Genomic DNA, 25,723 nt, shown 5'->3' with positions numbered 1-25,723 from the left:
CGGCCCCCGCAGGCCCTCAAAACCACCTGCTGCATCCCCCTCTAGTCCAGCGGTGGGGGGGGGGCTACTTGGCACCAGCCTGCATCCAATGGGAGGCCACCTCCGTCTCCGTCTCCCTCACCTGCAGCCAATGAGAGGCCACCTCCACCATCACCTGCGGCCAATGAGAGACCACCTCCGGCTCATTTTTCCTCCAAAGAACATTCGTTCAAAGCTCCTCCCGACCCCCCCCCCTTCCTCCCGGAGAGGGTACTCTCTACTCTGTTCGCGCCGCAGTTTGCCTATGGTGCGCAGACTTGGCTTGCCACGATGGCAGTTTGCCTGCGCTTTCCAGGAGAAGCCCATCCGCGGCTGGATAACCTCGGCTGTTTACTGTATTAAGGCTGACAAGAGGTTTTCTGCGTGGTGGAGCGGCTTAATGAGTAACAGGGATGTCTCCGCTGACGCACCACCCCACCCGCCACAAGAGGAAGGAACTTTGGGCGGAGTTGGGGTCAGCCTTCCCGGAACGGGGCAGGGAGGGGACAGCAGCGGGCCGGACTCAGAGCGCAGACCCAGATCCGAAATTGACCTCGCGGGTACCTAGCGCAGGTGAGTGGTCCACGCCGGGCTTGGGGTTCCGCTTTCGGGAACCATGCTTTCGTGTCACCTGCTGGGGAGGTGACTCAGCCTTTGGCTGGGAAGGACGTGCGGGTAGCAGGGTGCGCGGGGAGTTCCAGCAGGGTGCGGGGAGGATGAACAGGGTGCGGGGAGAGGTAGGGAAAAGATGGGACGAGGGGAATATACCGCGAAGGCGCGCGCGGAGGGTGCCGCCGAAGCACCGCGCGCGGGGAGGATGAGCAGGGCGCGCAAGAGGACGAGCCGAGCGCAGGGAGGACGAGCAGCGTGCGGGGAGGGTGGGGGGGTGGTGCAGGGAGGGGAGTATAAGGCGAGGCGGTTCGGGGAAGGTGCGCCGGGAGCAGCGCGCGCGGGGAGAGGAGTACAGGGAGAGGGTGCGCAGGACGTATGAGCTGGGCGCTTGTGGAGCTGGGTGCGGGGTTGGTGAAGAGCAGATTCAAGGAGCGGCGTACTTGGAGAGGGCTGGGGGGGGGGGGGGGATGCGCCGGGAGCAGGGCGCCCAGAGGGTGCGTGGGGAGAATGTTCTGGGAGAGGGATGGGGGTGCGTTTGGGATTAGCGCAGGGAGAGCGCTTACGGTGTGCTGCGCGGGGCCGAGAAAGATGCGCTTCCTGACCCCACCACAGCCGTCCGGCTCCCGGACCGCCAGCCTGCGCAGAGCGCAGCCGATGTAGCCTCTGGTGGTGGTGGACAGAGTGGGGACTGGCTTCTCCGAAGACCAAACCAGAGAACACCTAGAACTACCCCCTTTTCTTTGGGGGTGGTAAGTAAAGTTACTATTTGGAGAATGGTTTTTGCTCTTTAAAATTTTTTTTTAAATTTTGGGGTAGGTTTGAGGAGCCCATTGGCTTTATTTGGTCACTCACCAGTGCGGCCGTGTCCCGTCCAGCAAGCAGAAAGGAGGTGCGGGGAGCTGGGAAGGGAAGACTTTTACAGGCAGCACGGGGAGGAGTTGGGGGCCTGAGGGTGGGGGCAGAGGGACCTGACCAGACCAGATGAAAGGGTTTTTAGGCAAGGTCATCTTTCTCTGGGGGAGGGGCAGGAGTCTGTCACTGTTGTGACCAGGTGATCGCAGGTGGACTGGTTAAAGGTCACATTTCTGAGAGGCGGATGGGTTAAAACTGTCAAAAGTTCAGGAAGAACAGCGTGAAGCCGCTGATTCACCAGAGTAGCAGTTAGTAAGTTTATCCTGCGCGCCAGGAGGAGACAGTCTGCAAATGGGGGCGCTCAAAGGAGCAGGGACCCCGGGGGGCTTAAAGGTAGGTTGGGTTCTAGCGCAGCTGGGAGTCAGCCGCTTTTCTTCACGGGGCGTCGCGGCAAAGTTAGCATCTTAACCCGTAGGGAATTGGTCCCGGTTACATCACTGAGGACCAGTCATCATCAGTCATCTCTGGGGAAGCTCACTTTCCCTCTCGATTTCCAGAGGCTTAAGGAAGAAGTGGTTGGGGTCGAGGGTCAAGCTAGTCTTGCAAAAGAAAACTTGGTATGACTAACCCTTTCTTCTGCTTGGATTTTTTTTTTTTTTTTTTTTTTTTTTTTTTTTTTTTGAGGCTGGTCTCCCATTTGGTTTCAATTTAACCGATATTAGGTCTTGGTTTGCTGCCCTGGGGCAAGTGAGTTCATTTTGGACTCCTTTTCTTCCCTCTCCTCTCTTCTCCTCTCCCCTCCCCTCCCCTCCCCTCCTCCCTCCCTTTCCCTCTTGGTCTCTCCTTCCTCTCCCCTCCCTCTCTCCCTCCCTTCCTTTCCTCTTTCTTTTCTTTCTTTCCCAAACCTGGGGAGCACCAGTGGATGGCAGCACGCATTGGGCCAGCGCTGAACCAGTGTTAGAGTATGACACTGTGATCCGTCTGTCCGGCAGGTGTGAAGAGAAACCACAGTCAAAAATGACAGGGTAGAGATGGAACTGGCACAGGGAGTGTGTCCTTTCACAGTTTGTATCTCTGATAAACCGTCCAGTGGCCTGGGAGCGCCCATTGGAGAGACATTGCGCAGCCTCACAGGCTGTCCATAGATCTGTCTCCCTTCCAGGGCAGGGCTTGGCTGGGTGACCTGCCTGATGACTCAGGTCTCTGGCAGCAGTCTCCCTGGCTGGCTTGGAACGGGCATCCAGGCCAGAGCTCAGCCCGGCACCCGCACCCTGCACCCTGAACCCCTCACCCAGCTGCCCTCTTCAATGGGGAGTGACCTAGAAATGCAAAAATCTGGAGAGCTGGGCTGCTTGGAAGGCCACTGAGGGAAGCAGTCTTCAGGTTGCCAGATCCTCCCCCTCCTAGCACTCCCGCTCCTCCTCTACCCTGCCCAGCCCTGCTCAGCTAGGCTCAGCCAATCTGCCCTTTTCCTCCCGCTTTTGGAGGCCAGGTTTCTAGCTCTTTCCACATAAACTTCATGATCCCACAAATCACATTCTTAGCTCCAGGGCTTTCCACACCTCTGGGCACTGCATAATGTTTTAGTTATAAATAATAATAAATTAGCTTTTTACCTGGGCTTTTGTCCAAGAGGACTTTGTTTTCTTTGGTGATCATAAAATTAATACAAACTCATTATTAAGAAAATGAAACTAGGGGTGTCTGGCTGGTTCTGTCCATGGACAGTGTGACTTTTTTTTTTTTTTTAAGATTTTATTTATTTATTTGCCAGAGAGAAACACAGCGAGAGAGGGAACACAAGCAGGGGCAGAGGGAGAGGGAGAAGCAGGCTCCTCGCCAAACAGGCAGCCAGATGTGGGTCTCTATTCCACTGGCGTCATGACCTGAGCTGAAGGCAGACACTTAATGAATGAGTCGCCCAGATGCCCCGAGAGTGTGACTCTTGATCGGCCCTGTGTGTGAGCCCTGAGCTGGGTGTAGAGATTACTTAAATAAAAACTTAATAAAAAGATATAACAGATTTATATATAAGATATGTATATTTTATATATATGATATATATAAATCTTATATATAAGATATATAAGAATATATATAAGAAATACATATTTATATATATAAGCACAAATATAAAACAGGAAGTGAAACTTTCAGCTTTTCCTACTCTTAAAGATAAACACTGACCGTTTTCCCCCCTCTCTCACTCCCATATGTACAGACGGACATACTCATTTGCTTTTGAACTGTGTTCATTCAAAAACGTTTTATAGGGGCGCCTGGGTGGCTTAGTCGGTTAAGCATCTGCCTTGGGCTCAGGTCAGGGTCCCAGCATGCTGCGATCGAACCCATGTCGAGGTCCCCAGCTCCCTGGTCAAGGGGGAGTGTGCTCCTCCCCCTGCTCCTTGCTCTCTTTCTCTCTCAAATAAATAAAATCTTTAAAAAAATGTTTTATAAACATTTATATACACTGAGTGTTTTTTACACCGAGTGTAAACTATCTGATTTTTAGTTTTATGGGTTACAACTTAAAACAACCCCAAGGAAACCAACATCAGCTACAGGGTTTGTATTTTTACAAGTTGTATGGGGCAGCAGTTGGATGGGGAACCCCAGAGGCTCACAGCGGAGGCTCTTCCCCAGGGACCCTGAGAGCCAGACCCAAGTCTGGATTTCTCTGAGCGGCTGCACCCCCATGGCAGGTTGTAGGGACACCTTCCCATTGTGTAGAGAAGCACATGGGGTCCTGGGGAGGAAGGAGGGGACTGTTCTTGGGGAAGTGGATGCGTTCTGCCCTGGGGGAGAAGGTGGAGAACCCCGGGGCAGTGTTGGAAGCAGTGCTGCCTCTACTGGCCTCTGGGCTGGTACCATCCTGGTGTGCCGGTCCCATGTCACTCACGCTGGGCTGTGGAAGAGCTGTCTGCTCTCCATGGAAGCTCCCTCCCTCAGGACAGAGGGACACCAGGGACAGCCCTCATCTAGGGCCGATGATGCTCAAAGATTAGACTTTTGAAACACAGCTTTGGGTCAGTGTGTCCTTCTGCACTGACGGGATATTTCCCTGGTCACCCTCTTGCTCCCTTGCTTGCTGGCCCTCTCATGTCCTTGGCTCCCCTCAATTGTTGGTTCTGGCAATTTGCCTTTGACCCTGAATTCCCACCCACCCTGTTTCTCCCCAGCGAACTTTATCTCTCACTTTTCAAACCTGCTTCTTGAAGACATGTCAAGCTTTATTTCCCCCATGGGGTGACTCCCACAACTGCCTTGTGCTAAACCATGGTGTCTCGAGTGAAACAGCCTGCCTTAGCCCCATGCCTAGTCGGGGACAGTGTCATCTCGGCTAGACACAGGCATCCCCGCCAACCTCATCCCAGTACCACCTTCCAGTCAATCCTTCAGATTTCATCTTTGGGATCCAGAATGTACCCCACTTTTCTGTTCTTAGCACATCTCTGCTCAGGCTCTGTGTCCCTCCAGCTGTCCTGGAATCATGTGTTGAGGAGAAAAACTTCTATCCTCTTAGATGAAGTTCTTGGGGGCTGCAAATTAAAATGACAAAAGTCAGAGTAGCAAGAGAAAAGATGGATTTTTATTTGTGTCTACAAAGGGAGTTAAAAAAATTGTGGCTTGGTGAGATGGTTAGAATGTGGGGGCTTCTTTACCATCTGAATAGGGCGTGGGGGGTGCAGAGGGACACTTCTGGGAGAACAAATGGCTTCTAGGGGAGTGCAGAAAAGCAACTTAGGGAAACAAAGTACTTTGGAAAGATTTTTTTTTTTTTCCTCAGGAAAATAGGATAGTGACAGTGTCTGTTCAGGTTTTTCTCAGAGAAGAGATTATGGTTGCTCTCTGGGAGCTAATTCTTAACAATTGTGTTCTTTCAGGAGGCTCTACCTGTAGGAAGATAAGGGATTTCAGGAGCTCAAATCTCTGTCCTTCCCCAGCTCTTACCTTTCAGAGCCACCCCCCTGCCCCCACCTTGGGACATACTGTCTGAGCACTTCGCCTTTGACCTTTCCCCAAGGTCAGTGACTGAGTCACTCACTGACTCAGGTCAGTGTCAGGCCAAGCTTAGCCCTTTCTGGCATCTTAGGGAGAGTTAATGCCTTTTCTAGGGATGTTGGTAAATGCATGAAGCTTATCCCCAGTGAGCTAAAAGCACCGTGTAGTGTAAGCACGTCTGTCTATGCACCTTGCTTTGCACTAGCAGCCTTGTTGGTGGGGGATGAGGAGGGAGCAGGTCACCCAAGCCTTTCACGGACGGACAGTGTGGCAGCGGACTAACTCAGGGACTGCGTTTTGCCAAGTTGGCATCTCTGGGCTGCACGGGAAACAGGAAGTGGAATGGGCACCAGGGTTCTTTCTGAGATGCCCAGACTGGAAGTCCTGTTTTCTACCAATGTTTTCTACCAAGCACATATTGTTGGGGAAGGCGTTATTTGTATCATCTGTGCAAGGGGAAATGTCTGGGGTGTGTGATAATTTTAAATCAGCTGAACCATTGAAACAAATCTGCCCTAAATCCTACCCATGACCTCTCTTGGTTAGATTGCCCTGGAGGGGTGTTTGGAAGCCCCCATCACCCATTTCCTCTGAGCACCTGGCCCTCCCACAGAAGCTCCCTCCTCTGGCCCAACACCTTTTGTCTGTGATCTAAGTTGTAAGGGGGAGCTAAGTGGGCCTTGGCTGATGCTGGGGGCAGTGGATCCTGCAAACGGGGCTCCTCCTCTTTTTCTACACTAAACCCCAGCGGGGCAAACAGGACTACAGGGCTGACAAGCCGAGTTCCTGAATCCTCTGAAGGTTGGAAGAACACAATGTAACTTTGCTCATTTTTTGCCAAGCCGGAAACCTGTTTGGAAATACATTATTACCTCTTTTCCAAGAACCAACACCTGCTTCACCACTGCCAGTTCACCCGTGGCTGCTGGAAGACGCTAGGTGAGTGGGCAGCTACCCACAAGGGCCGATGGGCTCCGAGTTTCCACCCCTGCTCATCCTGAAAAGTGAGGCACCTCCTTTACCTCCTAGCTTCGACCTTTCTGCAGGTGGGGGTGGTGGGGGGCACTGGTAGAATGTGCCCCTTGGAGAGGGAAATGCATCTTTGGTCCTTAAGCCCGGACTGGCCATGCCGGCATTGTCTGTGCATTAGCAGGGATCTTTCTGTTTATAACATTGCTGAAGTCTGGGGTTTTCTCAGTCCCAAGCTGGTTCAATCTTTTACTGAGTGCAGGACGGGGTCAGTTTTGGGGAGGCTCACAGCCTAGAAGGGATGCCAAGGGAAGCAGGCCAGGCAGACTCAGGAAGCACTGAGCCCGGGGGCTGTGCAGGGCAGGGACTGGGCAGGGAGATGTTTCCTCTGCTTTAGAGACAAGAAGAGCAAGCACGTGTGGGCTGCGGCACTTTCTCCCCATGCCAGACAGGATGCTTTCTCTGAAGCTTCGTTTACTTTTTTGGATTCTGTCTGCTGCCCCCTGGGAAGGCACGGTCTAATTTGGTCTAACTCTTCCTCTTTCGCTCCCGGTGCCCTGCAGAAGAAAAATTAGCCTCCTGGAGGGTACTCGTTGTTTAGGAGGAAGGGGCTTCTGTGAGCAGTACTGCTCTCACGGGGGCGTGCTGCTTGCCGGCCAGCTGTGGCCCTGCTGATGCTGCTGTGACACCCCAAGGCCCCCTCAGATCTCTTTGGAGAGGTGAGAGCCCACGGAGAGGGATGGCAGGAGGGGTGGGCCCCAGTGGGCAGCCCAGGGCCAGTCCCTGCAGGGCCCTGCTGACGGTTGTACTTCCTGGAAGCCAGACTTGGACAGAAGCCTGGCTGTCTGTGTGAATTTGTGTGATGAGTGCTGTGCTTGCTTGCCTGGAATCAGGGCCCAAGATTCTGATCACCCATGACAATTTGGACACACATCTGGGTTTCCTACTGCTAATTCTGCAACGTCCCAGTGCAGCTCATGTTGGACACCATTTGCCTGGAGGCACAGTCAGACCCACAGGTCCTGGGCCGGTCCCCCAGCACAGCCCTCCCTGATGCCAGCTCCATGTCCAGGCTGTCACCTGGGTTCTGAGTAACCAGCCACAGACCAGACGTTCCCACGGCTCCTCCCTGTCTTGATGAAGTTGTTGGAGTGGCTCACAGAACTCAGGGACACAGTTTACTCCCTGCATCATTGGTTTGTTATCAAAGAACAGAAGAGCTGCCCTGACAGGGTCTGGGAAGAGGGCTCGGGGCTCCCATGTCCCCCCAGGGCCCACGGTCCCCTCATCTCCAGCTGCTCACCAACCAGGGAGATCTCCAGACCCTGTCCTTTTGGGTTTTCATGGGGGTTTTGTTACATGGGCGTGTTTGATGAGTCATTGGTCATTAGTGATTGATTCAATCTGCAGCCCACCCCAGAGGGGGGGTGTGGGGCTGAAACTGCCAACCTCCAACCACATGATCTTCGGTTTCCCTGGCAACCAGCCCCCATCCTTAGGCAGTTTCTCACTATCACATCATTAACAAGAGACATCTTCCAGCTCTCAACTCCTAGGAAATGCCAAAGGTGTTAGGAGCTCCAGGCAGGAGAGAGGATGGGGACCCAGAGCTGTTGACCCTGGAACAGCCAGGATCTGAGCTGGGCAGATCCGCTCATATGCAGATTTCTTTTGATAAATACACAAAGTGCTATCGATGTATTTTCTCTTGCTTATGATACTTTAACATTTTCTTTTCTCCAGCTGCGTCGTAAGAGTATGGTATAAAATATATATAACAGGGTGCCTGGGTGGCTCAGTGGGTTAAGCCTCTGCCTTCAGCTCAGATCATGATTTCAGGGTCCTGGGATCGAGTCCCGCATCGGGCTCTCTGCTCAATGGGGAGCCTGCTTCCTCCTCTCTCTCTCTCTCTGCCTGCCTCTCTGCCTCCTTGTGATCTCTCTCTGTCAAATAAATAAATAAAATCTTTAAAAAAAAATAAAATACATATAACATACAAAATAATTCACTCACCATGCGCTTCTGTTTCCCGGAAGGCTTTCCGTCAGCGACATGCTGTTAGTAGTAGTCACGTTTTTGAGGAGTCAAACGTCAGAAGCACCAGGCGGATTCCCACTGGAGGGGGGTGTCCGCTCTCCCAACCCTCCGACTCTTGGCTTCAGCTTGGTCATGATCTTAGGGTCCTGAGATCCAGCCCCGTGTGGGACTCCACGCTCAGCAGGGAGTCTGTTTGACTCCTCCTTCTGCCCCTCCTCCCCCTCAGATAAATTAATGAATACATCTAAAAAAAAAAAAAAAAAAAAGAAGAAGAAGGTAAACCTGACAGTTACTTTACCAGTAACAGGTGGAGGTGTATTAGGGAGCAAAAGAAAATTAGTACCCTGGGCCAGTCCCCGAGGACAGAGGACAAGCATGCCTTTCAGGGAGAACAGGGTCAGGGGATGAGGAAAGCTTCTCTTTCTCAGGCTGGGGCAGTAGAGCAGCGTCACAGGCAAGGTCATGTCCATGTCAGCTCCCATCTGCCTTGTCCTGCTGGGTCTTCAATGGATCTCGAGCGTTGCGCTTCCCAGGACCATCTCAGAGAGAGAGTCCGGGGGTTCCCAAGCAGGCAGATCTGAGATGCAGAACGAGTAAGGACTGTGCCTTTGACAGATGTGTTTGCAGGGTCTCCGCACAAGTTGCCACTTGTCTCCATAACACCCTTAGTGTGTTGGAGCGCCTCTGAGGTTTGAGGGTGGTGTGCACAGCAGAAGTGTTGTAAAACCAGCCAGACTTGCTGAAGCACCTGACTGGTAAGATGGTCTTCCCCGGGCACAGTGTAGGCTCGTCTGTCCTCACAGCGTCGTAGCCACAGAAGAGGTGTTGGCCTGTCCACAGTGCAAGGCTTCGATCCAGTAGGGAAACGTACAAACCATGACTGAAACAGGTTTGTATCCGTGACATGGAGGGATCTGGGTGCAGTCAGTTGGCAAAACCTCATGTGGTCCATTAGGCAGGACGGGTATGTTTCCCGGGATTGTATTTTGGAGAAGTGGGATAAACAGGGTCCCCGTCAATATTGGTTCATGAACACTGTCCTTTTCACAGTAAACCAGTGCTTTAACATGTATGGTTGTAAGTACTGGGAATTTAAAATTTCTGGTAAGTCCTGCTTGTTACTTGGTCTAAACCCCAGTTCTCTGTTTTATCAAACCAATAGTTATTAGATTTCCAATACTGATTTAACATTTCTGGGGCCAATTGTTGGGGATCTCTGGTCCATTTTTCCTAATTGTCATTTGGAAAAGCATCTCTTTGGAATATGACAGAGGTCTGGCTGTTGGACTCCTTCTGGGCAACATTGGGGTGGAAATATCAATGGGGTGGTGTCCTTGGGCCTCCAGGGAGTTGACTCTAGAATGCCCCAAAACCTTAGCAGTAGCTCGAGCCTCAGCAAAAACATGGCGCCTAATAAATGTTGGACCTAGGAGTCATTTTTAATCTTATCCCCAATGAAGGTAAGAAAACCTGTTGCCCCATTACCAAGTCCAGAGCTTCCTTCCCAAAAGGCATAGTGACTGTCAGCATGAATGTTTGTGGTTTTGCCCATGACTAAAACACAGCTCAGGTAAGGGCGTATAAGTCACCGTTTGGGTGGGAGAAGCCAGAGTTAAAGGTCCTGCCTCAGCGACTCCCAGGGATTTGCAACAGCAAACCCAGCACGATATCTCATCCCTTAAATAAGAAACCATCAGGAAACCGTGAAAAGTCTGCACTGGTTAGAGCAGGTCCCTGGAAATGGTTATCAGGAGTCACCAGGTGATCTGACCACGTGAAGCTGTCCTGGTGGGGGGCGGGGGGTAATCCTGGAAGGAGGGGAGAAAGACGAGACTCCCGGGACCAGAAAGAGTTATTGTAAGAAGAATGGTTACCAGGAGGGTGTCGTAGGAGGTGAGGTGACTGGCTGAAAAGTCTTTAAAAAAAATAGATAAAAGATTTTATTTATTTGAGAGAGAGAAAGAGAGATGAGATAGTGACAGCATGAGTGAGGATGAGAGGGAGAGGGAGAAACAGACTCCCCACTGAGCAGGGAGCCTGACGCGGAGCTCCATCCCAGGGCCTTGGATCATGACCTGAGCCCCCCCAGGAGTGCCCTGGCTAAAAAGGCTTGAATGTCAGGAGAATTTATCAGGGCTTCTGTGTGGGGTACAGGTAGGGTGATGATTTCTGCAGTGGCCTTAACTAAGAGGGCAGTAACAGGAATGGCCGTGAGGCCAGGGGTATGGCCCCTACCCACAGGGCCTAATTTTTGGCTTTGGTGCCATGGTGGCCCCTTTGTTTTTGGAGGTGAGCACTCCAAGGGTACCCCCTTCCTGGAGGGAAAAAGGCTGTTGATAAACAGGATGTCTGAGGGCAGAGCATTTGGTTAGACTTTCTTTAAAGTCTCCAAGACCATGTCGTCTACCTCTTTCCAAATAATAGGGTCAAGTCTGTCCTTTTTTTAGTAAAGATTATGCAGACTGAGCCATGAGGGACAAGTGTGGAATCCAGTGTGGAAAATAGCCAGCCAGCCCTGGGAAGCCTCCTGATTGGCGCTTGGTTTTCGGTTTTGGGAAATTCAGGAAGCCTTCGAGTCTGCCTGGGTCCCCATCAAGTCATCTTTCGGAGACCAGGTACCATAAATACTGAGCCTGGCTTGGTGGAAACTGCAACTTTTCTTTGGAGACCGTAGGTCCCTTTCAGGTCAGAAGTTTGACGGGATACACCGCCTCCCTGTGAACATGTCTGGGAAGGGAGCGGAAGAGCAAATTCTCTACACATTGTAACCAAGTCCAGCCTGTCGAAAACTTTGTGTCATCCAAGTCAGCCTTTGAAGGACCCTCGGGGTCACCCTGGGTCATGGCTACCGGGGTGTCCTGCTGTTCTTCCCAAGTGAAGGCAGAAAGACATGGGCTATCCTTACCGACTGGAGTTCTAACCAAGCACACACCAGGCCAGTTACCGTGGAAACTTTGTTTGCAGTGGGAGTGGGTGCCAGCAGCACGTAGGGGTTAGGAATAGCAGGGGCCTGAGGGGTCCCGCTGAGGGTCCTGGACAAAGGTCCGTCCCTGGCCATTGGGTTTCCTCCCAGGTAAAGTGGGGTTGTGACAGGGACTGGTACAGGGGATCGTGAGGCCCTGAGCCTCGAAATTCTCTGTTACGGGCTTGAGGCCCTGAAGGACTTCTGTATTTTTAGGGCATTGATAATTCTAGGGAGAGGTTTTGAGCGATCTAGCTGAATCTTGGGAGCTGCGCTGTGGATTTTACCAATATCAGCTGAGGATTTTGCCCAAAAAGAGGGTGTTAGTTGATCCAGTATAAATAAATGATGGGTATTCCCAGACTCTGCGATGGTCCCACCAGAGGCAGAGCAGATAAAAGACATCAGAGCATCATCTAACCCCCTGGTTGGTTACTTTGATCGCTGCTGTCAGATTCTAGAATTATCTTCCCCTTCAGCGAGAAAGGAAATCTGGCATGACACTTTTGTAAGGAATCCCAGCCTAGGGAGTAGAGGCGGAGGGACTGAGGAGAAAAGAGTGGGTACCCCTCCGAGGGAGTGGGTTCAGAGGCGGGAACCTGCTGAGGTCGGTGGGAGATCCCCACCGTTTGAAGCATTTGTCCCTCGGAGGGGCTGCTCTGCTGCGGTGGGGCTGGGCATTGAGCATGTAGGTCCTGAGTCACTAAGGAGGGAGATGCATTCTGAATCTGGAGAGTGGTTTCCCTGAGTTCCTTAAAGAGCCCCAGCCCTGGGGATGAATCGGAGGTTGAAGAGCTTAAATCTTGAAGGGTCCTTCCTCCGTTGTCCCCGTCCCAGGCAAGTGACAGCAGAAACCAGGCTTTTTGCCAGGGGCCTTCTCCGGATGGATGTGAACATTGGGCATTTCGTGGCCTTTCCTGCAGGTGACTCAGCTAGGGTGTGAGCAAGCTGGCTTGCCAGGGTCATCGAATCTGTTTCCCATCTATCCTGGGCCTTTTAACGAAAAGTAAAAGATCCCACATCAGCCCACTCATGAACACAGAGTTAAAAGGAAGACCGGAATTTTCGTTAAAATCAGTTTGGAGTTGGTCGTAACTTCGGGAACGGATCCTTCGGGCGTCTGTGTGCAAGCCTGAGGTCTGCGCCAAGCCATTGTGAGGGCTCGGGGATGATGTCCAGCGAGCGTTCCAGCATCTCGCCAAGATTCGCGGTCTGTTTGTCTAAAATCCCACTCAGGATGTTCCCACTGGGCTGGTTTCATCCAAGGCTTGGGCTGGCCCTCAGCCAGAAGCCAGTGGACCATGTGCTACCAAGCCCAGAAACCCGGTGGGTCAGGCTGAGTTGCTGTTAAAATTTTCAGCCAACCCATGGGGGGCCTCGGGCACTTCAGGGAACCTCTTTACCTCAAAGAGGTTCAGCCTTAGTCCAGGGAACTTAGAAAAGTGGGGGGTATGTGTACATCCCCAGAAGACCTAGCTTCGAAGGAACGGGGGTTTTGATAGGTTCGGGAGAGGAGGGACCAGAGGGAGTGTCAGAGGAAAAGAGGGTTTGACAGAAGGATGACAAGGCTAGGGCGAAGGTAGGGCAGAAGGCTCCAGGGCCTGAGGGCAGGACGGCGGCCTTGCCTCTGTGGACAGAGAAATGGGGGAGGGACAGGTCTCAGAAGACCCCCCTTTCTCCTTTTTATTTTTATTATTTTTTTTTATATTTTAAGATTTATTTGAGAGAGAGAGAGAGAGACACTAGGGGCAGGAACAGAGGGACAAGCAGATTCCAGGCTGAGTGCAGAGCCCGACTTCGGGGCTCGATCTCACGACCCTGAGATCATGACCTGAGCCGAAATCAAGAGTCAGTCCCTCAACTAACCCAGCTACCCAGGCGTCCCCCTTTCCCCCTTTTTAATTGTTTGTTTGCCTCATTTAGTTTACAGACTGTATTTTAGAGAGAGGCAATTCTAGATTCTGATAGCTCTTGGAAGCTTCAAAGTACAAATTGTAGAAGGAATCTCATTTCGTTTTGTCAATTTTAGGACCGTGGTTGTCCAATTCAGCTTTGAGAAAATTAAACTTGGGGAGATGGGAACTTCTCCATGGTGGCCATTGGGAGTCTGAATTACTACTGGTTAAGGCAGTCTGATTTTTAATAAAACTGTGTGCTGAGGGACCATCATTTCTAAACCTAATGCTGGCCGCAGTTCCAGTGGTGGGGGGAAGGGGGAGCCTCCGCAAAGCATTTTGATGACTGGGATCCCATTTCTTTGAGGCTTTTCAGGAACAGCCTGGTTCCAGAAGCAACAGCCGCACCGTTTCAAGGAAGGGCGGCCCAATCCCAAACAGAACTCAGACCCAAGGTCAATGTGCTTCCATCAGACACTGTCAGAATCAGACTGAAGGCCAAATGAATGTTCTCAGACCTGCTTAAAAAAACAAAACAAAACAAAACAAAAAAAAAACAATGCCAAGGCCTTGGTAAATCCGGAACAGAGCCTGAAGGGCTTGAGCACAAAGCATGGGGCTCCAAATGCAGGAGAACACTCATCTCCAACCCCAGCGTCGGTGAGAAAGCAGTGGGCCCAGCAGCCCCGTGGCTCAGGGACCTGTCTGCTCACCAGTCCCCAAGTCTCCTCCAGCTCCCACCTCTGATCACCAAGTCACATTAACCCTAGAAAGAGCCGCGGCCACATACTTTACCAGCAGCTGATGGCTTTATTGGGAATGAAAGCGAATTCTAATTCAGGACACAGCGGCCGTTGAAACCAAGGAGAGGCATGATTTGTAAGGAGGAGAAGGGGTCCGTTGGGAGGCTGTTAGGGACTGAAGCCCATCAGAGTAAGCTGGGGGTTGGAAGCGTTGCGGCTTCTCATTTTCTCTGGGTTTCAGAATTTGCTAAAAATGGTCAGTGACCACCTGTGGGGCACCAGGGGGGCTCAGTCGGTGAAGCATCTGCCTTGGGCTCAGGTCACCATCCCGGAGTCCTGGGATCGAGTCCCGCATCAGGCTCCCTGCTCAGCGGGGAGCCTGCTTGTCCGTCTGCCTCTCTCCACTGTGCACTCTCTCTCTCTCTTACATATATAAATAAAATCTTGAACAAATAAAAGGAAAAGTCTCTCCAGATCCTGAAGATGCATTCCTACTTTCAGTTCGACGCTGCCCCGTTCCAGTAGTTTTGCCAAAGGAACTGTGAGATTTGTATGTGCCTGGGTGTATTCTGAAATAGTACTCCGTGTTGTTTTCTCCTAGGCTCCTGCCTCCGTTGAGACAATGGCTTCCTCGGGGTCCCAGACAAAGAAAGGCAACAATCACAGGTGAGGCTCTAGCCGGCAGTGGACCAGGTTGCATTTTGGGGGTTATTGCAATTACTTGGTGACACACATTTTCCCAGGGGGAACCATACAGGAACATACTTGATTCTCCAGATGGTGACTGGGGCCCAGCAGGAGAGGTCCTGAGGCCCCGACACTGCGAGGTCTCTACGGGGCAGGACTCTCTTGTGCAACACAGCCCTGCTGTCTCCCAGCTCTGTCGGGGTTCTGAATCTTAAATTCTTTCTTCGCGGTTTTCCAGAACTCCGCCCCTGGATGCTGCGGCCCAGCTCACAGGTGTACCTGTGGTATTTGTGCGAGGTGGGCCACGGGAGAATTCCTGCCTTCATTCTGATTCCAACATGGGTTTTGAATCCAGTGAAATTTTGGTTCCCTCACTCCCCACCCCTCGTGTCCCCCACCTGTGCTGCAGGGGATTGGCTGGCCCTGTTGGCTTCCTCCTCGACAACCCCGGGGTTGTATGTGGCCCTCACGGAACCCTGGGCTCCTGGGCCGTCTCTTGGGGAAGGATGTTCAGGCATTCCCCATGTCCTCCTTGGGCCTCCCTGGACTCCCACGTGGTGGAGATCCCGCACGGACCCCTATCCCTCCCTGGAGGCTGGGACGGCCATTCTCACATTTCGGGCTGCCCGGGCTGCCCCGTGGACCGGGCAATGGAGAGTTTTAACCGTTCACTGCAACCCAAACTTCCCTGTCCCCTTTCCAGGCCCCTCGGATGCTGGTAGAGGGGTGGGGTTGAAATGAGGCTGAGAAGGGAGGGTGAAGCATCAGGGGCATGGACGGGACTCAGCTGCACTCCCCCTGCCCTGCGCTCCCTCACCGCTGCCATCACCAACCCCTGGCTTCTTGCCGTCCCCCCTGGCTAAGAGGCAGGTGTGGTGTTGGGAGCTCAAAGGCCAGCTCAGGGGTGCAGCCTCTTGTGAAAAAGTCTAAGTTTTTCAAGATTTCATTTAATTTTAGAAAGAGAAAGTGTTGGGGGAGGGGCAGAGAGAGAATGAATCTTGGGCTGACTCCCTGCTGAACGTGGAGCCTAACCCAGGGCTCTGCCGCCCAACCCTGAGATCATGACCAGAGCAGAACCCAAGAGTCAGACACTCAACCGACTGAGCCCCCAGGAACCCCTCCTTTTTTCTTTTTGGAAAGATACTAATCTTGAAAGTGAGCCTCTAGGGTGGGGATAGTGCCAGCTCCCAGCTTCTGGCTGCTTGTGACCTTTCAGTGCAGAAGTACTCGCTGGCCCGGAATTAGTAACATTGTGTCTGTGGCGAGGTCAGCGCCTCCTGCCCCCCCAGGTGCCACTCTGTCCTCCTTGTGCCCAGCGCAGGGCCCCCTGTGGGTCCCTGCCTCCCTCCCTGCCCCAGACTCCCGCCCTCCTCTCTTCCAGTCCTGGAGCTCCTGTTCCCATCCTGCACCAATTGTCATTTCCTTTCCAAAGTAGGTATTCCAGGAGTATTTGTGAAATGAATACAGTGACAGCATCAAGCAAGCTAAAGTCACTGGAAACTGTATCTAGAATAGAGAACCAGGTTTTCAAATAAGGTCTTTGATGTGTTACTTTAGAACCTTTCCAGAAGTCCACTGAAAGCTGTTCTGGTTCCTTGGGCTATGTGCCCAGTTACTGTGTTTGAAAACCAGTGCTGTTCATCAGTTCGAGCCTGTTTGCTTCCCCTTCTCTACCTGGAATCAGAGAGCGAAAGGAAGTTGAAATATGTTGAAATACGTGGCAGAGTTGTCGCAATCATGTCCTGTTTTGTCAGCTCTGACTCCTGCCTGTCCACCCGCGCTCAGTCCCCGCTGTGCTCACGACATCCGGAAAGGGTGTAGGACCCACCCATGTCAGCAATACTGTCACTAGAGGATCTTACAACATAAGGTGTGAGGTCAGAGCTTTCCTTGCAGCTGCGGGGAGTATGGGAGTGGATGAAGAGGCTGAGAGCCACCAAGACCCCAAACCCAAAACCCCAGACCGACTCTGGGCTGCTGGTGAGCAAGCCAGATCCTGTCCTTCCCCGGCCCCCTAGCTTGCAGAAGTCACCGGTGCTCACTTGGGTGGCATGTATACTGCTCTGACTACAGCTTACTGCTGTTTTCCCTGCCACAACTCCAGCACCTCGGAGCAGACCTGGTCTTGAGGGTCTGGGGCAGGGCTGGTACTCTCAGTGGGTGGGGACTCGTGACTGACTTGCCAGCAGTTTACTGGGAAATCACCCCTGTTGTCGCCTCTGTGGCAAAAATTAAAAAGAAAGAAAGAAAGAAAGAAAGAAAGAAAGAAAGAAAAGGAAAGGAAATTGGTATTATGGCTATCCAGAGCACCTGTTTGGTTGGGGAATATGTGTTTCCAGTTAGATTTTGAAATATTAGACATACCTGCTGAACACTCCCCCAACTCCCCCCTGCAAAGGAAGTGGTTGCTGCCCTGGGGGCCTGAGTCACAGGAACGTCATGCCGAGGAGGCCTGCCGTGTCCTTGCTTCCAAGTCACAGGCAGCTGCGAGCTGCTTCTCTTGTATCTTTTCTTTCTTTTTGTACAGAGTTAGATCGAGGAGAAAACAGATCCATGGGTTCTGGACAGAAAGTCAGGCTCAGAAAGAAGAACGAGAAGGTCCAGAGTACCCTGACTCAGGGATCCATGTGTGTCGCTGCACCCCTGGGGCCCGGCGGGCCAGGGTTTTGGGGAGCACTGCTGCCCATGGGAGTCAGGCAGGCGTAGATGTCAAAGGAGGTGTGTGTAAGGTTGGCAAGCTGGGTATGCAGTGTAGACCAGTACACCTGCTTGTGCAAATAACGTTTTATTGGAACACAACCCCACTTGCTCTCATGTGAAAACAGCTGCGTTGAATCATGACAAGACCCCTTGTGACCTGCAAAACTAAAAATATTTACTATCTGGCATTTTATAAAAAATGTTTGCTGACCCCTGTTCTAGGCCAGCAGTGTGCTGTCCGGTAGAAATAATAACAGGAGTCGCACACCTTTTCAAGTGGAAAGTAAAAACCACTGAAAAGATAACCAAAGTGGAAAGATGTCTTATCTCATTTTGCATTTCCTTTCTAAAGTAGGTGCTTCACTAGACATCACTCAGAAGCACTGGCTAATGCAATAAGGCAAGAAAAATTAAATACAAGGTGTACAGATAGGAAACGTTATCTCTGGAAGGGAAAACTAGAGGCACTTCTTTTTCCATCCGTATTTCCTATGTGAATGTATTATTTTCAAAATAAAGCCAGGGTCATGTGTTGAATGAACTGAGGTTGAGCAGCAACTGGCTGTACTCTTTCTCTGGGGTGATTTAACATCTTGATCTTTGTACTTTCCTGTGCTCTTTTGAGCTCTTTCTGATGAGCCTCCAAGCAGGGGCCCCGGGTGTGAGGGAAGGGATATGGGGGAGGAGGAGGGGGCAGAATGGAGACAGGGAAGGGAGAGCATTTGTGGTTCATGGCAGCCCAGCTCACCCCACTACATGCTACATGCGTCTCGCTGACACAGGGCACTTCTGTTATGGTAGCCGCTGGGCGCTTGTGCTCCATCAACCTTTCACCTTCCTGTTTTATATAGTGACCACCTCGTACAGCCCACCAACCCAAATATAGCAGCAATGAAAGAAGACGTCCTCTACCATTTCAGTCTCAGCACCAGCACACATGACTTCCCCGCAATGTTCGGAGATGTGAAGGTAAAAAGCAAGGCTTTGATCTTGGGGTTTGCCTGAAGGTCAGCCTCCTCGTGGATGACATGGGTGGACTTGGTGACAGAGGACTGGATCATCAAGTTATACCTTCACCAAGGGGTCCCTTGGCTGGCTTGTGACTCTTGATCTCAGGGTCATGAGTTCGAGCCCCAGGTTGGGTGTGGAAATAATGTAAAAATAAAATCTTAAAAAAAAAAAAAGTTTTATCTTCACCAGATTTTTGCAAATTGTTACTTTTAAAATATATAAACTCATGAGTGAAAGGTAGAAGTTCTGCATATTGGTCCCTAAGTAATATCTTACAAGTTCAGTGTATAATGGAAACCACACACAACACATTTCCTAATGCTCCACTGAGAGAAGAGGGAAAAGGGGACACAGAACATTCTGTAGAGGAGCAAGGGATATTGAGTATTACATGTGTCTTCTTGTGATTTGCTGTGCACACTTATCCTTCTAGTCCTTCCCCTGCCCCTTCCCCAGAGTCCTGAGTTCCTCGGGGCTGGTTTATCCTGGCCCAGGATGTTTGGAATGTCTGATCCCTGTGGGTACAGATGGACTCATGTTTAGATTCAAAATCAAAACAACCGATGGCTCAGAAATTCCTTGCTGCTCCTTGGGGTCTGTCCCAGCAGCGGCCGTGTTCATTTCAAACCATGAGACAACTCCCCATGTGTTCTTCTTTTATAAGAAGGATTTGATCTGATGACTTATGCTAGTAGTATTCTGCAAATTGAAGTATTAATATACAGTCTGATATTAGATTCAGGCCCATAATATAGCGATTCAGCAGTTGTGTGCTCCTTTCTTACTAGGATAATGTGATCATCTGTGACCAAACAATGTTATCACCGTCCTGTTGAGCACCTTCCCTACACTGTACTTTTATCTTCTTTTGCAACTGAAAATTTATGTCTCTTAATCCCCTTATCTCTTTCACTTTTCCACAGACCCTTTCCCCTTTCCCCTCGGGCAACCACCGGTTTGGTGGGGGGAGGGAGAAAGAGAGAGCAGGACTAAATCCCAGGACCCTGAGATCAGGACTCGAGTGGAAGGCAGATTCTGCTTAAGGTCTGAGCGACCCAGGCAGCCCTGCATATAACTTCCTGTTTAGTGTTTTCATTTTCCTTGGGTAAATGCCCAGTAGTAGAATTACTAGATCATATGGTATTTCTAGTTTTAATTTTTTCAGGATCCTCCATAGTGTTTTCCAGAACGACTGCACTAGTGTGCATTCCCAGCAACAGTACGCGGGCTCCCTTTCTCCCCATCCTCACCAACACCTGCTGTTTCATCTGTTGTTGATTTTGGCCATTCTGACGGGTGTGAGGTGGCATCTAACTGTGATGTGTTTGTAGTTCCCCAATTCCAAGTCATGTGGAGCATCTTTTCATGTGCCTGTTCCCATTGGAATGTCTTCTTTGGAGAAATGTCTCTTCAGGTCATTTTAAAAAATCAGATTATTTGGTTTATTTTGCTGTTGAGTTGTGTAGGTCTGTTGTACATTTTGGATAGTGACTTGCACATGTCATATGCAGACATCGTCTCCCACTCAGTAGCTTTGTCATTATGTCGATGGTTTCCTTGGCTGTGATTGTGGTCTTAATTTATATGATTTCCATGCATTAGAATTTAACCTATAATTTTTTCTAGGCTATGGAAACATTGTTTGTCATGTTTAGAGATGAGTCATTCTTTCATCATCAAACTCCTTGAAACTGGCTTATATACCTTTCCCCCGTGGGCAAAACACAATGAAAAATAAGTTTTTGTACGTAGTGCTTTGCATAAGAAAGGTTTTCTGTCCCTGAGAGCCGACCACCCATGTGAGAGCTCCCAATTCCCCAGCCCCCACCGGGCTCCTGGCTGTTTCTATGCCATAGCTGTCTGGTTCTTGGATGGCTGGGGAGGTGTTGGTTAGAAGCCCATTTTGCAGAGGGGCTGTAGGGTCCTGATCGCACAGTGAGGAGCCTGCGTCATTTTATTCCAGACCTAGGCTTCCTCCAGGATGCCGACCGAGCTGTGCACAGGATGGACAGGGACTGGGCACGCATGGGTCTGGTTTTCCTGGATTGTGTGGGACGGATTCCACAGGGGGTTGTGCATGGAGCCGTGATCCCATGAGCCGGTCAGTACCTCTCAGACTGGGTGAACATCGAAATCACCAGCGTCTGAGTCACTCACAGAAGCACCCACCATGGGGATCTCCAGACACGGTAGCTCTGGCCTGGGGCCAGGGACCTTCCTTTCCAGCAACATCTAGGTGACATTGATGTTAGCCGGGGGCCCTTGTTGGAGGGAGCCCTGCTTTGAAGACGTGCACTGTGCCTGGACTAATGGGGCTCTGTTTTCTGGCTGCAGTTCGTGTGTATTGGGGGAAGCCCTACCCGGATGGAGGCCTTCGCCAAATACATGGCCAAGGAGCTGGGCCTCGACCACCCAGGTGCAGAGTATCCCAACATCTGCGGGGGGACGGACCGCTATGCCATGTTCAAAGTGGGCCCTGTGCTGTCTGTCAGCGTGAGTACCTGACCTGGTGCGGGGCTTGGGCCTCAGGCTTGGCCAGCCCCCCCACTGCCCTCTGCACCCATGGGCCGGGTCCCCTCAACGTCTGTGTCCTCTGTCAGAGTGGGCACAGCAAGCAGCCGTCCAGAGCACTCCGGGGTGCAGAGACGGTGTTCGGTTCCAGGTGACGGGAGCAGGCTGTTGCTTCCCCACTGAGCCTTACCGGGCGGCGGCCTGAGTCACCACCATGTGACCTGTGTGCAGGCTTTGGCATGTCCCAAAGTCACATTTGGAAGTCTGTCTTCTCTGACTGCCAGTTGGACGGGCCAAGAGGCGCCCCTACCCTGATGTAACATGGCGTCTCTCCCCGGTTCCAGCACGGTATCGGCATCCCGTCCACCTCCGTCATGCTGCACGAGCTCATCAAGCTGCTGTACCACGCCCGCTGCTCCAACGTCACCATCATCCGCATCGGCACATCTGGCGGCATCGGTAAGTGTGCCGAGGGCCTCCCCCTGGGGCCAGCATCCCGCACGCACGCGAGGAACCGAAACCCTCCTGCGGGAGGCCCCATGCAGGGCGGGCTTAGGGACTCGGCGTACGATCAGGAAGCAGGAAAAGAAGCTTGTTCTGTTATTTTCGCCCAGCCGCTTCTCCCAACCCTCCCCCAGAAACAGGTCACGGAATGTTGCTGGGCCCACCTTGCAGGGCCTCGTCCTCCTGGGGTGATGTGCTCGGAGCCTCCTTGTCTGCCTGCCTCGCTCCCTTCTAACCGCTTCTCTGCCTTTCTCCTGTCCTCTGCGCTTCCCTATTCCTGCAAGGATTCGAACCACCGTAGGAGAAAACCAGCAGGAAAATCACAGAGAGAGATGGAACACAAAGTTAAGTGTCCTTCAGTTGCCTAAAGGGTCCCCAGGCTGATCTCTGAGCATGCTTTGTTTGTCACTGAAAGCCACAGAGAGAGGTACAGAGGACGGGATGTGGGGCACGTTTGCTTTCAGTAAGCTGCGGGCTCTCTGACTTTGACATTCCCGCCCTGGGGTTGGAGCTGCCCGAGAGAGGAGCCTGCAGTAGCCTCCCTGTCACCCGTTCCCCCTTGGAGGGGCTCGCACGCCCCAGCTTGAGGGCGATGCAGACAGCAGAAGGGGCGAGAACTCCCCGGGCTTATGAGGGAAGGAGGGCCAGCAGCCGAGCGCTTTGCAGGGTCAGCCTCGGGGTGGGAGCAGAACACTGACCAGAACAGGGATCAGAACAGCACAGGAAAGAAAGTCCAGATAAATACTCAGGGAGCACAACATGCTTTGTAACATTTCATGGAAACAGCCGAGGTGGGGGCTCCAGAATGATCCCCCGGCTTCCTCCTCCCTCCTTCCTCCGTGTTGAAGAAACCCAACTTCCCATTCAGGTAAGTATCCAGAAAGCCTCACAGTCAATCCCAAACAACGGTATCACAGGATCAAAGACTAGGAGTAGAGCGATGTCCCTACAAACGCGAAAATGCCCTGGGAGGGGCATTTGCCCGGCAAACTTGGGAAGCGGAACCCTAGCATGGCCGGGATCAGAGAGAGAGGGGATGGGCTGGAGTCAGGAGGTGCTGGAGCTGGGTTTGGGGTGCACAGGGGTTCCTTTTCTAAAAAAAAAAAATATTTTATTTATTTACTTGGCAGAGAGAAAGAACAGGAGCAGGAGGGTGAGGGACAGAGAGAGGGGGAGAAGCAGATTTCCCACTGAGCAGGGAGCCTGACACAGGATTCAATCCCAGGACCCTGGGATCAGGACCTGAACCCAAGGCAGACACTTAACCACAGAGCCACGCAGGTGCCCCTGGACAGGGTTTCCTTGGACTATTCGACCTCTGTAGTTATTTGAAATCTTAAATAATGAAAAAACACTAAGCGGGGACCAGGTGAGGGCACGGCGGTCAGCTGAGTGGTGGCGTGCCAGTTACAATCCGCAAGGACTGGAGGACTCGGAACATGTAACGGGGACGGGCCCCGGCAGTCTCGTTCTCGCCCTTTTCTCTTCCGTATTCTCCACGGCCCTCACGCGTGACTTCCATCATCAGAAAACAAGAATTTGATATAGAATGTGCATCCCGAGCGGTTTCCTTTTACAACCTGACTGGGTGTCCCGCGTTGTGGGGTATAGACGGGTCATTTTCCTTTCTGCGCGCTCTGCCGTGCCCTCCCCGTCTGCTCTGTGTGCCCACGACACTGCTTCTCTCTTCAGGTCTGAAGCCTGGCTCCGTGGTCATCACCCAGCAGGCGTTGGACGCCTCCTTCAAGCCGGTGTTCGAGCAGATGGTGCTGGGGAAGCCTGTGGTTCAGAGGACGCGTCTGGACGAGAAGGTGGCACAGGAGCTCATGCAGTGCGCTTTAGAACTGCTTACGTTCCCCACGGTCCTGGGGAACACCATGTGCACCTCAGATTTCTATGAAGGTGAGGGGGGGTGGTCTCCGTCCTGCCCAGGGCTCCCGTCTCTTCCGCGTTTCCTCGGTGCCTAGAGGGCGCTGTGTAGGAGTGTGCAGGGCCGGGAGGGGTCCGAAGTGGGTAGCACCATCTTGGCATGCAGTAGGTGCATACTACGTGCCAGTGGTGAGCATTGGCGCATCTCCACATGTCTTCAGGGCAAGGCCGTCTGGACGGCGCTCTCTGCTCCTACACGGAGCAGGACAAGCAGAAGTACTTGAAGGAGGCCCAGGCGGCGGGCGTCTGCAACATCGAGATGGAGTCCTCGGTCGTGGCCGCCATATGTGGCGCGTGTAACATCCCAGGTAGGCCAGCGTGCTGTCACCGGGGTCCCTCGTGCATGGCGCAGCCCCCAGGCCCCCGTCCAAGTCCTCCTCCCACCCCCTCACCCACCGCCCCCCGCCCGACGGCAGCACCTGCTTTCCTTGAGGCAAAAGAAAGACCCACCTGGGCTCCGGTCAGGGACGTGGCCGTGAACCTGCTCTCAGAGCGCCTGAAGTTTCTGACTTGGGGTTAGTCCGCCCCCACATTCCCGGGCTCCCCTGCAGCATCCAGCACGGCCTTCCAGAATTCCAGGACGCTGGGCTTTCGAGGGCCTTGCTTGGGAGCTGCTTTAGGAGGTGGCGGCTGGGAGGGATTGGGGCGGGGGGGGGGCAGCAGGGCAGACATGCGGGACGGCCGAGCGGACACCGCGTCTGCCCTAGGGAATGGGGTGAGGAAGCCGGAGCTTGGCCATGACGCGGGGTTTGCTTCTGCAGTGGCCGTGGTGTGTGTCACTCTGCTCGACCGCCTGGAGGGCGACCAGGTCAGCAGCCCCCACGAGGTGCTGGTTGAGTACCAGGAGCGACCACAACGCCTGGTGAGCCACTTCATCAAGAAGCGCCTGGCCGCCGCCCAGAGCCCCTGAGGCTCGGAAGGTGCAGGTCGTCGTGGCCGCAAACAGTCACCATCGAGCACCGGGCTGGCTCAGTCCTGAGAGCCGGGGACATGGGAGAGCTGCGGGGTCCCGAGTTTGAGCCCTGCACTGGGCCTAGATGTTACTTAAATAAATAAACTTAAAAAGAAATCACCATTGAAATCTCCTTTTGTGGGGCACCTGGGTGGCTCAGTGGGTTAAAGTTCTGCCTTCAGCTCAGATCATGATCCCAGGATCCTGGGATCGAGCCCCATATCGGGCTCTCTGCTCAGTGGGGAGCCGGCTTCCCTTCCTCTCTCTGTCTGCCTCTCTGCCTACTTGTGATCTCTGTCAAATAAATAAATCTTAAAAAAAAAAAAGGAAATCTCCTTTTGCATATCTTTGTGCATACTTGACACAAGGATGTGGGAACTGGGTTGCATTTCAGAGGCAAAGAATCCTGCATTAGCAGCACAGATTTTTCTAAAAGCTTCCTTGGGCTGTTTTTGACCACATCAGCTTCGGGTGGGTTTTGTTTAAGGACGTTCCTCTGAATATTTAAAATAGTTCTGGAGAAGATTTTCAGAGTCTTGAAACCTCGTGGTTGTCAGATGCCCTTATGCATATGACTTTCTGGAATATTCTGTGCCTGCGTCATCACACGGTGATGGTGCCCTCTCTGTTTCCACACTGCTGGGGAGATGGGTCTGGGTCCAAGTCCCTGCGGATGGGAAGGACACGTCCTGGCTCTGAGACCCCTTGCTCTGCATGTCCTCGCCGGTGTGTTGGGCTCAGACTTTCCTGCAAGGTCAGCAACAGCCTCCGCATTCCTTAGCATCCTTCTGGAGTCGGTCACAGAGTGGTCCTGACTGGAAGGCTGAGGGTACCGGGTGGGAGAACCCCAGGTGTCCTCTCCTGTCCCAGGTGAGTGGCAGCACCCACTTCTGGGGTATCCCAGGGATGCTTGGGTCTTGGGACATCCCTGGCTTCTGTTTGTCCTAGGTGACTTCTCCACACTTTTGAATCAATGTGGCTAATCTTTCTTTCTTTTCTTTTTTTTTAAAAGAGAGATTTATTTATTTGAGAGGCAGAGGGAGTGGGAAAATCAGGCTCCCTACTGAGCAGGGAGCCCAAAACCACACGGGACTCGATCCCAGGACCCCGAGATCATGATGTGACTGAAGGCAGAGGCTTAACCCTCTGAGCCACCCAGGAGCCCCTCAATGTTGCAAATTGCTGGTTTTCGGTTCTGTTGTAAATACTCGAGGTTTGGAGTGCACGAACTCCCGTGGGCAGCACAGGTCCCTGCAGTCCACAGCTGGTATGGACTTGTCCAGGTGCCACGGGACATCGGTTCAACAAATCCGCCGGGACCCTTCACGGAAGCTACTGC

At 52.4% G+C, this 25,723-nt stretch overlaps 1 protein-coding gene across 6 annotated transcripts; it reads left to right on the top strand.

Annotated features, from left to right (window-relative positions):
• Positions 1–456: 456 nt before the first annotated feature.
• On the top strand, positions 457–24,501 carry UPP1 (uridine phosphorylase 1). 6 transcript variants are annotated; one of them, XM_004739408.3, is made up of 10 exons: positions 489–591; positions 6,327–6,423; positions 7,017–7,172; positions 14,692–14,756; positions 18,329–18,446; positions 20,823–20,981; positions 21,344–21,458; positions 23,196–23,405; positions 23,594–23,740; positions 24,194–24,501. In XM_004739408.3, exons 4-10 carry the CDS (start codon positions 14,713–14,715, stop codon positions 24,340–24,342), a joined length of 942 nt encoding a protein of 313 aa, XP_004739465.2. In that variant the 5' UTR covers positions 489–591; positions 6,327–6,423; positions 7,017–7,172; positions 14,692–14,712; the 3' UTR covers positions 24,343–24,501. The 6 variants fall into 6 exon arrangements, with proteins under 6 accessions (XP_004739468.1, XP_004739465.2, XP_012915017.1 ...); XM_013059563.2 differs by lacking the exon at positions 7,017–7,172; XM_045089571.1 differs by lacking the exon at positions 7,017–7,172 and having other exon boundaries at positions 501–591; positions 6,233–6,423.
• The last annotated feature ends 1,222 nt before the right edge of the window (positions 24,502–25,723 follow it).

Source organism: Mustela putorius, unplaced genomic scaffold (genome assembly GCF_011764305.1).
Source record: "Mustela putorius furo isolate JIRA1106 unplaced genomic scaffold, ASM1176430v1.1 tig00003845_pilon_pilon_pilon, whole genome shotgun sequence".
Classification (NCBI taxonomy): Eukaryota; Metazoa; Chordata; class Mammalia; order Carnivora; family Mustelidae; genus Mustela; species Mustela putorius.
Note: the sequence above shows the minus strand (reverse complement) of the source record. Positions and strands in the feature narration are given on the sequence as shown.